Below are 14,351 nucleotides of genomic sequence, written 5' to 3'. Positions count from 1 at the left end.
TTTTACAGCATATATAAGAATTAAATTTATTCTTAAATATTTACAGCCAAAGTGGTTTATAATGCTGACTACATGTAAAATTACATGGCCTTATTATAATGGTACAAGAGGAGTATAGCTTAATGCACAAGCTAATAAATAAAATGTAGAATTTTAAAAGCTACAATACATTTACGATTATATACGATCAAAATTGATTGGCATTAGAAAGAGTACATGTACAATATTATGTCATTCTTAACCCAAACAGGAAACTGTTGAAGCAGATCACTATAAATCATTAAAAGCAGATCTAAATTCACTTTTCCATGTAGGAACAAATTATTTTTAGTAACAATTAATGCAGGTGCTTGACTGTTTTGCGAGATACTAAATTACATTGTAATCTAAATCACAGAATACACTTTACTCATATATTATGTAAAAAAACATAATCGTATGAAAAGAGCACCTGGTTATGATCTTAGATTCAATTTGTTTAAAAGGAAAGTTTCAATCAATTCAAACACCTGTGACAATAACAATGATATCACAGTTTTATAATAGAAAAAATGTTCTAAATAAAGGAATGTTTACAAATCTGTATATATATACACAGCTTTCAACCTTTATAACTGAGCAGTTACCAAGACAATTGGTACCTAGTGTACTATACAATAAATAACAATATTTTTAACTGGTCCCTTTTACATTACACACTTTTAAAGTAATTCTGATAAAAACAGTAAAAAGTTGAAATGATAATGTTTGGAAATTTTACTTATATATTTTGTAATTTATTTTATAATTTTAAGCATACCATTGATATATTGTAATGCATACATAAAGAATTTTTTCTTGATACTTATCCATTATGAAGCAAAAAGACAGCACAAATAATAAGTCTGTAACTTAATACCCGCTATCTGAATGCTTTGGCGGCTCATGTGCAACAAAAAAAGTCTGAACAAAAAGTCTGCGATCCTTGTCTGGCTGTATCTTCACGTCTCCGAGGGGTTCTGTATTGTTATTAACAGGTAGTCTTTTTCTACAATAAACAAAATTAGTCAAGTTAAATATGTTATTAGTAATGATAAATAATCCTTAGTATGTTCAAACTGAAACGCTGCATGGCATCAAACTGATATCCAACTTGTTGTGTTTCTTTTTTCCCACCAACATGAGATAAGCAACATAACAAGATGGTTAATAATGATGAAAGGTAAAAATCACACAACATTTCATAGAAGCATTTCTTTTTATTGTCAATCAAAATAGGTAAAATAAACAACCAATGAAATCCATATATACAGTAATGCATTATGGATGGTTTGCCAGTTATATACATGTATCAAACCACCCAAGTACAGCACTTAGAAATGTATTGTTTATCGTTCATGCTTGCACATCTCCATTGTTCCATCATATACATACTCAGACATGTCTGTGTTAGGCTGAATGGAATATTAATTAGTGATTGGGCAATTCAGAATGCCAAATCTAACGTCATGATCAGAATAGTCCCACACCTGTCCAGATAATGTTTCACTTTTGGTTCATTTTAATTGTTTCTGGTTTCTGAACAAATCTCCTAAACTCAGCATTTGTCTTGTATCTATACTGACATTATGCTATGAAAATTGTAATTCTATGAAAACATTGCAGATGCTCTGTTCAATATTGGTGTAGAGATACGATTTTGTTCCTCTGTAAATTTTGATCTTCTATAGTGCTAAAGCTCCCTGTTCTCCTTGTATCACCACCAATAAGTAGTCCTTTTCTGAAAAAGATGGGGAAAAAGTAATTCTTTATAAACTTTATATTTATCACATGTGTATTAATGTTAATTTATAAGATGCATGTTGAAGTAGTTCAAATTGATTTGAGATATCATTCGATTTACCATGATTGTCTTTATGATTAAATGTCAGTTCCAGGATTCAACATCAAAAATGGCAAGTGAATGATACATCAATAAGTGCTTTCATATGGGGAATTTGAATATGAATTAAAGGAACTTCCATATATTAAGAACATTGAATATGCTTCAGTCATCTGACTGAAATAAATGCTTGGTTAATTGCCATCAAATCTTGTCTAGATTACAAAAAAATACATCATCAGTTTAAGTTTTATTAAATTTGCTATTTCGTTAATCCATTCAGATTCACTCTCTAGGGGCAGCTAGGTTAATTAAGAATGGTAATATTAAAAAAATCAATGATGAAATTTATTGTTGTGATACAAACATTAGGATACATCAAGCAAAAAAAAAAAAAAAAAAAGAAGAGAAAAAGAGGAAAACAAAAGCAACTCTTCACACAGGTTAGAAGTTTTAAAAAATAAGACTAGCATTCTACATAAATATGCATATTAAACATCATTAAAATAAAGTGTCATAATAAGAGATAATTGTATTTTTTCACTAAAATATTTCTAATAACATTTCAGGTGTAACATGATGTGCCATGTGCTCAATACAAGATGTGCTTTTGAAAAGGCAAATATACCTTTGAAAACAGGAAATGTAATTTCTGTGTTCGTCCACTTCTATGCTGCAGGATTCTTCATCTGAGGTTTTGACTTCCAGTCATCATAGAATACATACTGTCACCAGTAGTTTACCCCTAGACCCCATAACTAACAGTAACAAGTGCATATCAAAAGAATAATTCACCAACAATTAAATGTTGGTGGAAATAAATTGAAATCGGTAAAATCCAGATAAGATAATTCATATCTCAGCCAATTGAACTCTCTGACTCCAATACATTTATTCAAGGCAAATTGTAAGCCTTACATCCAAGCATGCTATAGGTTTGAAATATCCTGTCTCTTGGCTTCTTTGTTAATGGAAACAAAAACAAGAGGCCCAGAGGGCCTGTATCGCTCACCTGGTTTGTAATGCCAAGTAATGTTCTGAATACAGGTTCATTGTTTCTTTTCTGAAGGAATTATAATATTATCCTCTAAATCCCCTATTGGGCCCCACCCCTCCTGCCCCCAGGGGGTCAGAGCCAAAATTTATACAAGTTCTGTTCCCCTTCCCCCAAGGATGTTTATGGCAAAGTTTGGTCACAAACCAAGCAAAACTCTAGGACAAGTAGCGATTTATAGGATTTACCTCTATTTCCCCTATTGGACCCCACCTGTTCTGCCCCCGGGGGCCAGAGCCAAAATTTTATACAAGTTCTGTTCCCCTTCCAAAAAGGATGTTTGTGGCCAAATTTGGTTACATTCCATGCAGAACTCTATGACTAGTAGCGATTTAAAGGATTTACCTCTATTTCCCCTATTGGGCCCGCCCCTCCTGCCCCCGGGGGACCAGAGCCAAAATTTATACAATTTCTGTTCCCCTTCCCCCAAGGATGTTTGTGGCCAAATTTGGTTACATTCCATTCAGAACTCTATGACTAGTAGCGATTTAAAGGATTTATCTCTATTTCCCCTATTGGGCCCCGCCCCTCCTGCCCCCGGGGGACCAGAGCCAAAATTTATACAATTTCTGTTCCCCTTCCCCAAAGGATGTTTGTGGCCAAATTTGGTTACATTCCATTCAGAACTCTATGACTAGTAGCGATTTAAAGGATTTATCTCTATTTCCCCTATTGGGCCCCGCCCCTCTTGCCCTTGGGGGATTAGAGCCAAAATTTATACAAGTTCTGTTCCCATTCCCCCAAGGATGTTTGTGGCTAATTTTGGTTACAATCCATGCAGAACTCTAGGACAAGTAGCGTTTTAAAGGATTTACCTCTATTTCCCCTATTGGGCCCCGCCCCTCCTGCCCCCGGGGGGTCAGAGCCAAAATTCATACAAGTTCTGTTCCCCTTCCCCCAAGGATGTTTGTGGCCAAATTTGGTTACATTGCATTCAGAACTCTATGACTAGTAGCAATTTAAAGGATTTACCTCTATTTCCCCTATTGGGCCCGCCCCTCCTGCCCCCGGGGGACCAGAGCCAAAATTTATACAAGTTCTGTTCCCCTTCCCCCAAGGATGTTTGTGGCCAAATTTGGTTACATTCCATTCAGAACTCTATGACTAGTAGCGATTTAAAGGATTTATCTCTATTTCCCCTATTGGGCCCCGCCCCTCTTGCCCCTGGGGGATCAGAGCCAAAATTTATACAAGTTCTGTTCCCCTTCCCCCAAGGATGTTTGTGGCTAATTTTGGTTACAATCCATGCAGAACTCTAGGACAAGTAGCGTTTTAAAGGATTTACCTCTATTTCCCCTATTGGGGCCCGCCCCTCCTGCCCCCGGGGGGTCAGAGCCAAAATTTATAACAAGTTCTGTTCCCCTTCCCCCAAGGATGTTTGTGGCCAAATTTGGTTACAATCCATGCAGAACTCTAGGACAAGTAGCGATTTATAGGATTTACCTCTATTTCCCCTATTGGGCCCCGCCCCTCCTGCCCCCGGGGGGTCAGAGCCAAAATTTATACAAGTTCTGTTCCCCCTTCCCCAAGGATGCTTGTGGCCAAATTTGGTTACAATCCATGCAGAACTCTATGACTAGTAGCGATTTAAAGGAAATGTTGACGGACAGACGGACGACGGACGACGGACGACGGACGCCGCGCCATGACATAAGCTCACCGGCCCTTCGGGCCAGGTGAGCTAAAAATCTGTAAATTTGATAAAGGGACCTTCTATAAAGTCATGGTAATATAATTTCTAATAAAATACTTGACAGTCATTTTGTTCCAGCAGGCTACATGACCAATATCAAGTCTTGGCCATTTTGTTATTCAAGAAGAAGTTTAAAACACAAAATTTTAGCCTCTTTGACCTCTTTGACCTTGAATGAAGGTTAATGTCATTTATCTGAAAATACAAATGTATATCCAGCCTGTTGTGGTATCTCAGAGCCACTAAATTTTTCAAAAGACATCATTAGAAGTTAAGATCAAGTTATTTGAATGACACAAAATCAGTTGCTCTTTGTTTCCAGGCATGCTCCACACATAATAAGGTTTCTTGACCTTTTGGGCTAGATTGAAGGGTGGCTAGACAATATTTCACAATATGTAAGCTCACTGGTCATCTGTACAGGTCAGCTAAATTCAGGTGCAATTGTTTCATTCATACAAATGAAGCAAAATGAGAGTTCGATTACTTAATTATTTTCTCATGTGAACAATTATGTCCTGTGAAGGGTCGAATATTTCAGAAAAGTTATCCTTAGGGTTAAGATTTTTATTTCCACAAATTGATTATGACATGAAATATATGAAATAATTGTTAGTTTATCTGCGAAAATTCATATTCTCTTACAGTTACAATATTAACAAGAGATCCCAGAGGGATCTTGGCGCCCACCAAAGAATGATCTATGTCTGACAACAGAAAGAGGGATCTTTTCCCTGCTTTTCAAACTTTTACTACATACTATATATGAACCTTGAGAAAGATCCTTTCAGTACTTTCTGAGATATGTAGCAGTAACAAACTTCAATTATCAAAATTCAAGATGGCTACCTGTCGATCATCTTGCTGACCGATCTGTCCCAAAATGCAATATGCACAACTAGGGTCGTAGGGGAACCTACATATGAAATTTGAGAAAGATTCCTTCAGTACTTTCTGGGAAATAGTGTTAACAAACTTTAACTATCAAAATCCAAGATGGCCGCCAGTCGGCTATCTTGTTGACCGATCACTCCCAAAATGCAATATGCACAACTAGGGTTCAAGGGGAACATGCATAGGAAATTTGAGAGAGATCCCTTCAGTACTTTCTGAGAAATAGCGGTAACAAACTTTAACTATCAAAATCCAAGATGGCCGTCAGTCGGTCGGCCATCTTGTTGACTGATTGGTCCCAAAATGCAATATGCACAACTAGGGCCCTAGGGGAACCTATATATAAAATTTGAGAAAGATCCCTTCAGTACTTTCTGGGAAATAGCGGTAACAAACTTTAACTATCAAAATCCAAGATGGCCGCCGGTCGGCCATCATTGTTGACCGATTGGTCCCAAAATGCAATATGCACAACTAGGGTCCTAGGAGAACCAACATATGATATTTGAGAAAGATCCCTTAAGTACTTTCTGAGAAATAGCGGTAACAAACTTTAACTATCAAAATCCAAGATGGCCGCCAGTCGGCCATCTTGTTGACCGATCTATCCCAAAATGCAATATGCACAACTAGGGCCCTAGGAGAACCAACATATGAAATTTGAGAAAGATCCCTTCATAACTTTCTGAGAAATAGCGGTAACAAACTTTAACTATCAAAATCCAAGATGGCCGCCAGTCGGCCATTTTGTTGACCGATTGGTCCCAAAATGCAATATGCACAACTAGGGCCCTAGGAGAACCAACATATGAAATTTGAGAAAGATCCCTTCAAAACTTTCTGAGAAATAGCGGTAACAAACTTTAACTATCAAAATCCAAGATGGCCGCCAGTCGGCCATCTTGTTGACCGATCTATCCCAAAATGCAATATGCACAACTAGGGCCCTAGGAGAACCAACATATGAAATTTGAGAAAGATCCCTTCAAAACTTTCTGAGAAATAGCGGTAACAAACTTTAACTATCAAAATCCAAGATGGCCGCCAGTCGGCCATCTTGTTGACCGATTGGTCCCAAAATGCAATATGCACAACTAGGGCCCTAGGGGAACCTACATGTGAAATTTGAGACAGATCCCTTAAGTACTTTCTGAGAAATAGCGGTAACAAACTTTAACTATCAAAATCCAAGATGGCCGCCAGTCGGCCATCTTGTTGACCGATTGGTCCCAAAATGCAATATGCACAACTAGGGCCCTAGGGGAACCTACATGTGAAATTTGAGAAAGATCCCTTCATAACTTTCTGAGAAATAGCGGTAACAAACTTTAACTATCAAAATCCAAGATGGCCGCCAGTCGGCCATCTTGTTGACCGATTGGTCCCAAAATGCAATATGCACAACTAGGGCCCTAGGGGAACCTACATGTGAAATTTGAGAAAGCTCCCTTCTGTACTTTCTGAGAAATAGCGGTAACAAGAATTGTTAACGGACGGACGGACGGACGGACGGACAGAAGGACGGACGGACGGACGACGGACGGACGGAAGGACGGACGGACGACGGACCACGGACGAAAGGCGATTTGAATAGCCCACCATCTGATGATGGTGGGCTAAAAATAAATAATCACAGGGAATTGCAAACTGGTTGTGCCAAGCAGAACATAAAATGTCTTTACACAGGTATGCAAGGACTATGTTCATGCTTTATTTGAGAGTGGCTTTCACATGCTTCATAGATATCTTAAAAGTATATTTCAGCTGTAGCAAATATCATTAATTTGAGAAAATCATGGATTTGTGGAAGGAGAGCAGGAAGCTTTATACATGTAATATCAACACTGGGAACACACCAGAATGACTGCATATATATAACATACAAAAAATATTAGAAATAAAATAAAAACACTTCCAAACACTTCATAATAAGTTCAAATAGTAATAATTCTTTCAAACAACCGATTTTTGATATCCATTGCTTACTAATTTAAATTATTATTTACTTTTAAAAAATCAGGAAGGCAACACTATAGTTGAAAGTCAAAACTTAAAAAATGTATTAAACAAATTTTGATGTGTTTTTATTTCGTTCTCTTTTTTTTTCTGAAGTTTCTGATTACAACTGTACACAGTAGATGAGTAAAGATAGAAATTAATTGAGTTGGTTTATAATAAAGCCTGCAATTCATTAAATAAATATACTAGAGTTACATTGTAAGAATATTATAACTATTCTACAGCAGAAGTAAGAGTTAAAAATTAAAATTGACTAAGCTAAACTACCTAACAACATTGACAATAGTAAGACACACACTGACTTCTTTACATTTTAATTTAAAGACCCTGATATTTCAAAGATTGTAGCCTGGATTCTTCTAAACACTGGAATAATGATTAAGTATATAACAAAATGCCTATTTAATGTTTTCTCACCAATATGTAAAGTTTAGTCTAAGGTTGGCATTTAAGTAATTCTTATTGCCGTTTAATTTTTAAGCATACAATAGGAAAAAGGGACCTGTTTGTCTGAAAATCCAAATAGATCATACAAGGATACGTATCATTGAATATGAACAAGATCGGGCGTCACCCCATATATGAAACATCCAAGTGCATACTTCTGTACATCTTTTCGGGCAGAACACCATATGTTGCAATATTATAGATTTTAAAACTGAACAACACCTGTAAAGCTGTGCTAATAACAACAGTATATATATCTAAAAGTCAGTGTAAGCCTTTGGATACAAAAATCAATATTTCAAGTGAAAATAATTTATCTGGTATGTATGCTTACCTGGTGCAACCAAGATTTCATGTTTTTTTGACCGTACACGCAGAAATGTGAGGTCATTCTGTGGATCAATATCTCGTACCACACTTCTTGCCTTCATGGTTAGATTTGTCAGTAAATTAGCATATTGCACTGTTGTAGAATTATCAAGTGAGGTTCTGATTGGAATTCCTGTAAGGGAAATTTAACACATCAGAAAAAATAACTCATCAGATAAAACTAAACATTTATGTGATTTTGGTAGAGTTTGACCTAGCCCTAATGGGTTAATGAAAATGATTAACAATGTACCACATGAGTATACATGCTAAGAGAGAAAAATGCATTGTTGAACTTAAAGAGTGGATCAATGTGGAGAAGTGTAGCAGATTTTAATTGTACACATTGATATGGTCACCTTCTAGCTTCAATCTAGGGTGAATTTCTCTTTAGCTCAGTCAGTAGGGTGGCGGACCTGTTAGTCTTGGGTCATGGGTTCGAGCTCAGCTTGCGCACACTACTCACACCCTGTTACACCTTATAATTTTCATCTACATTTGGCATGTAACGTTGGGTTTTTTTAAAATGACCAATTGTGAATGGAGAATAGAGAGTCTCTTGTTGATGTTTATGTAACAGGGTGCAGGATTTACAATAAATTCAATGCCTGCCTCTGCCAGGGAGGGAACTCGGGACCTCTGGATTACTAGTCTGACGCTCAACCGATGGAGCTAAAGAGAAGTTCTCTCTAGCCGAGCGATAAATTGCGGCTAGTATTGACCAGGGTTACATTTAAACAAGAGATCCCAGAGAGATCTTGGCGCCCACCAAAGAATGATCAATGTCTGACAATGGAAAGAGGGATCTTTTCCCTGCTTTTCAAACTTTTTCAAACACACTACATATAAAATTTGAGACAGATCGCTATAGTACTTTCTAAGAAATAGTGGTAACAAACTTCAACAATGAAATCTAAGATGGCAGCCGGTTGCCTATCTTGTTTACCGATCAGTTCCGAAAGGCATTATGCATCAGTCCTAAAAGGTACTATGCACAACTAGGGTACAAGGGGAACCTATGCATGGAATTTGAGAAAGATCCCTTCAGTACTTTCTGAGAAATAGCGATAACAAACTTTAACTATCAAAATCCAAAATGGCCGTCAGTCGGCCATCTTGTTTACCGATCGGTCCCAAAATACAATATGCACAACTAGGATCCTAGGGGAACCTGTATATGAAAATTGAGAAAGATCCCTTCAGCACTTTTTGAGAAATAGCGGTAACAAACTTTAACTATCAAAATCCAAGATGGCCACCTGTCTGCCATCTTGTTCATCGATCAGTCCAAAAATGCAATATGCACAACTAGGGCCCTAGGGAAACCTATATATGAAACTTGAGAAAAATACCTTCAGTACTTTTTGAGAAATAGCGGTAACAAACTTTAACTATCAAAATCCAAAATGGCTGCCTGTCGACCATCTTGTTCACCGATCGGTCTCAAAATGCAATATGCACAACTAGGGTCCTAGGGGAACCTGTATATGAAATTTGAGAAAGATCCCTTCAGCACTTTTTGAGAATTAGCGGTAACAAACTTTAACTATCAAAATACATGATGGCCACCTGTCGGCCATCTTGTTCATTGATCGGTCTTAAAATGCAATATGCACAACTAGAGTCCTATGGGAACCTATATATGAAATTTGAGAAAGATCCCTTCAGTACTTTTTGAGAAATAGCGGTAACAAACTTTAACTATCAAAATCCAAGATGGCCGCCTGTCGGCCATCTTGTTCACCGATCGGTCCCAAAATGCAATATGCACAACTAGGGTCCTAGGAGAACCTGTATATGAAATTTGAGAAAGATCCCTTCAGCACTTTTTGAGAAATAGCGGTAACAAACTTTAACTATCAAAATCCAAGATGGCCGCCTGTTGCCCATCTTGTTCACCGATCGGTCCCAAAATGCAATATGCACAACTAGGGTCCTAGGGGAACCTACATATGAAATTTGAAAAAGATCCCTTTAGCACTTTCTGAGAAATAGCGGTAACAAGAATTGTTAACGGACGGACGGACGGACGGACGGACGGACGGACGGACGGACGGACAGGACGGACGGATGGACCACGGACGAAAGGCAATTTGAATAGCCAACCATCTGATGATGGTGGGCTGAAAATATAAAGGGAATTAGTGGAAGTACACAGAGTTGAAAAATGAATATGACCTCTGTCACTCATCTGATAAAGCATGCTTGACTCAGTAGGTAAAATACAGAGACCGGACAGAAGTATTCGTACAAACGCGTCGTGATATATACTGCTAAATTTCGCGCGGCGCGTAAAAATCGGAATAAATCCAGTTTGGCGGCTTGGTTCGCGTCATCGTATACGTCATCGGAAAGATGATGTCATGCGTAATGTTGTGGCGGTAAAAATAAATTACGTCGTCTGCTGACGGAATCGCAGGAATTCATGGAAATAACATGGGTCGTGGTGGTAAAGAAGTGACATCAGGCTTAAGAAAAGCGGTCGTAGCGATGATAGAAGGTGGAATAAAACAAACAATTGTTGCAGATAGGTTAGGCATACCAAAATCTACAATTTCTGATATTTGGAAACGATATGTGAGACGAGGAAACATAGAAAATACACATCGATGTGGAAGGGCGCCATATTTGACAGATCGGGACCAGAGAAGGCTCTTAAAAGTTGTGCGTGGAAATAGGAGAAAAACGTTGGATGAAGTAACAGCCGAATTAAATGACTACAGGAACACTGTAAATGATATACAGGTTAGTAGTAAAACGATTGACCGGAATTTAAACAAGAGATCCCAGAGGGATCTTGGCGCCCACCAAAGATTGATCTATGTCTGACAAATGAAAGAGGGATCTTTTCTCTGCTTTTCAAACTTACACTTCTTTTTTCTGCTTTTCAAACTTTAAACTATCAAAATCCAAGATGGTGGTCGCAAAATGCAATAGGCAGAACTAGGGTCCTAGGGGAACCTACATATGAAATTTGAGAACAATCCCTTCAATACTTTCTGAGAAATAGCGATAACAAACTTTAACTATCAAAATCCAAGATGGCTGCTGGTCGGCCATCTTGTTGACCGATCAGTCCCAAAATGTAATATGCAGAACTAGGGTCATAGAGGAACCTACATATGAAATTTGAGAACAATCCCTTCAATACTTTCTGAGAAATAGCGGTAACAAACTTTATCTATCAAAATCCAAGATGGCCACCGGTCGGCCATCTTGTTGACCGATCAGTCCCAAAATGCAATATGCACAACTGGGGTCCTAGGGGAACCTACATATGAAATTTGAGAAAGATCCCTTCAGTGCTTTCTGAGAAATAGCGGTAACAAACTTTAACTATCAAAATCCAAGATGGCTACCTGGCGGCCATCTTGTAGACCGATCAGTCCCAAAATACAATATGCACAACTAGGGTCCTAGGGGAACCTACATATGAAATTTGAGAAAGATCCCTTCAGTGCTTTCTGAGAAATAGCGGTAACAAACTTTAACTATCAAAATCCAAGATGGCTACCTGGCGGCCATCTTGTTGACCGATCAGTCCGAAAATGCAATATGCACTACTAGGGTCCTAGGGGAACCTACATATGAAATTTGAGAACATTCCCTTCAGTACTTTCTGAGAATAAGCCGTAACAAACTTTAACTATCAAAATCCAAGATGGCGGCTGGTCGGCCATCTTGTCGAACGATCAGTCCCAAAATGCAATATGCACAACTAGGGTCCTAGGGGAACTTACATATGAAATTTGAGAAAGATCCCTTCAGTACTTTCTGAGAAATAGCGGTAACAAACTTTAACTATCAAAATCCAAGATGGCTGCCTGGCGGCCATCTTGTTGACCGATCAGTCCCAAAATACAATATGCACAACTAGGGTCCTAGGGGAACCTACATAATAAAATTTGAGAAAGATCCCTTCAGTACTTTTAGAAAAATAGCGGTAACAAGAATTGTTAACGGACGGACGGACGGACGGACGGACGGACGGACGGACGGACGGACGGACGGACGACGGACCACGGACGAAAGGCGATTTGAATAGCCCACCATCTGATGATGGTGGGCTAAAAATCAGGGATACCGTAGAAGGGTAGTGAAGAAAACCATGGTTGTGCGTGAAGTCAATTTGAGGAAACGTGTGACATTTTGCTTTGCTAAAAGAAATCTGACTGTAGAAAACTATTGGAACTAATGTTATTTTTTCTGATGAAAGTCAAATCGTGATCGGTAATGACAACAGAATTTTTATATGGAGGCGAAAAGACGAGGCATACCGGCCAGCCTGCATCTGTCCGCGGTCACACCGGAAACTTTCCGTGATGATTTGGGGGTGTATTACCCATCATGGAGTTGGTACTGTTTGCAGTGTAAATGGAACCATCAATTCACTAAAATATATTGAAATTTTGGAAGAGAATTTGTGGCCAGTTTTAGCGAGACACTTCGCAAACCAAAACTACATTTTTCAACAGGACAATGCTCCGGTTCACAAGGCTCGTGTTGTGTCTGAATATTTTACAAACCATGGTATTCACGTTTTAGAATGGCCCCCACAAAGTCCTGATTTAAATATCATCGAAAATGTGTGGTTAAAACTTAAAATACGACTAAAAACAGTGGTCAACAACATCACTAATCAAACAGAACTTTTTGACGCAATACAAATCATCTGGCAAGGCATTGATGTAGAATACATTCAAGGTTTATACCAATCGATTCCCGATCGTCTGAAGGAAGTACGAAAGTCCAAGGGTCAGATCACCAAATATTAGGTCAGTATCACAACACATATATTTTTTATAAAGAGTTTTATTTTCCTAGCGAGATGTACACATGACGTTACGGCGGCCATTTTGTCTGAATACTTCTGTCCGGTCTCTGTAGCTACTGTTGTAGCTGAAAAGATATTACACTATTGGTTCAAGTTGGTGCCTATATTGAAAGAGTTGGCCATTCTTTTAAAATAAGCCTGGCACAAATATTACTTAAAATTATTAAGATTGTATGATGTCTTACCCTCTGCATTTACAACAATGATGCCTATCACACCTTTATGTGCCTGGATCCTCTTAAGAGTTTCTTCTACATCGGTTGCCTACCCAAACAAAAATGTCAACAAAAGAAGTTGTTACAATATGTATATACTGGGACCCAGCGGTAGTTGTGACAGAACAGTAGTCGCGATTGTGTGCATATTCTACTGTGCGTCCAGATTTCCGAATGTTTGGAGCTGTTGTCGAATACTTCATGAAGGTGTTGTTTTGTTTATGTGGAAATAATATGTTTTATGATATGCAAACAATAAAAATTTTCCTAAATCATGACTACTGTTCCTTCACGACTACTGGTAACTGTTAGGGTCCCAGACTCCAGTACTGTACATTTCACAATAATGAATTAAAAACTAAATAGAAATCAATCAGTTTACTTAATCATGCAGTGGCAATACAGGGGTAAAATATCTTAGAACTACTTCGTGTGTAGTACACCAACAGTGATGTACACTGATTTGTTTTCTATATGGTGATGGAAAAAACATGTCTACTGTGGCCGAAGTGTCTGATTACTGTTTCAAGGAATGGACCATCTTTGGTTTAAAAACTTATTGAACAATTAAGCATATTCAAGTGTCTATTTTGAACTAAATTAACATGGGATAGGACATTAGAAAAAAAATATTGTAATCGCAATGCACAAATCGTGAAAGGTAGAAAGCATGGTCTGTTGACAGTGAGGAAATGTCAACACGACCAAACATGAACGAATGCCGAAGTGGCCAATACTTTTGCTGTTGTGCGGAAACGTCATTTTCATTTGCAAATAAAAATTTTCCAAACTACTTAACTGTTCACAAATTGAATCAAACAAATCAAATTATCAGACGATAATGCAAAAATACCTTACCATTTTCAGGACACTGTTGTCTGCTTATCCCAACTGTTGCCAATGACAGTTCCCGAGTTAGTTCCGCATGCGCGAAAAACGATGAGTAACATCCGGCTAAACTAAAT

At 38.1% G+C, this 14,351-nt stretch overlaps 1 protein-coding gene across 2 annotated transcripts; it reads right to left on the bottom strand.

The window, feature by feature from the left end:
- On the bottom strand, positions 1-14,351 carry LOC138315478 (dynein light chain roadblock-type 2-like). 2 transcript variants are annotated; one of them, XM_069256529.1, is made up of 4 exons: positions 14,245-14,351; positions 13,357-13,435; positions 8,303-8,470; positions 1-1,027 (listed from the first exon to the last, which is right to left on the bottom strand). In XM_069256529.1, the coding sequence occupies exons 1-4, from the start codon at positions 14,245-14,247 to the stop codon at positions 981-983; spliced, it is 297 nt and encodes a 98-aa protein (XP_069112630.1). In that variant the 5' UTR covers positions 14,248-14,351; the 3' UTR covers positions 1-980. The 2 variants fall into 2 exon arrangements, with proteins under 2 accessions (XP_069112630.1, XP_069112629.1); XM_069256528.1 differs by lacking the exon at positions 1-1,027 and adding an exon at positions 1,219-1,759.

This window comes from Argopecten irradians, chromosome 2 (assembly GCF_041381155.1).
Source record: "Argopecten irradians isolate NY chromosome 2, Ai_NY, whole genome shotgun sequence".
NCBI classification, from domain to species: Eukaryota; Metazoa; Mollusca; class Bivalvia; order Pectinida; family Pectinidae; genus Argopecten; species Argopecten irradians.
This window is presented reverse-complemented; position numbering and strand designations above follow the sequence as displayed.

Bases quoted from the DNA above. Each gene is read 5' to 3' on its own strand.
- LOC138315478 (XM_069256528.1), bottom strand. The intron at 8,471-13,356 runs GTAAGACATCAT...TTTCCCTTACAG, and splicing joins CATTGTTGTAAATGCAGAGG to GAATTCCAATCAGAACCTCA. The intron at 1,760-8,302 runs GTAAGCATACAT...CATCTTTTTCAG, and splicing joins TGAAATCTTGGTTGCACCAG to AAAAGGACTACTTATTGGTG.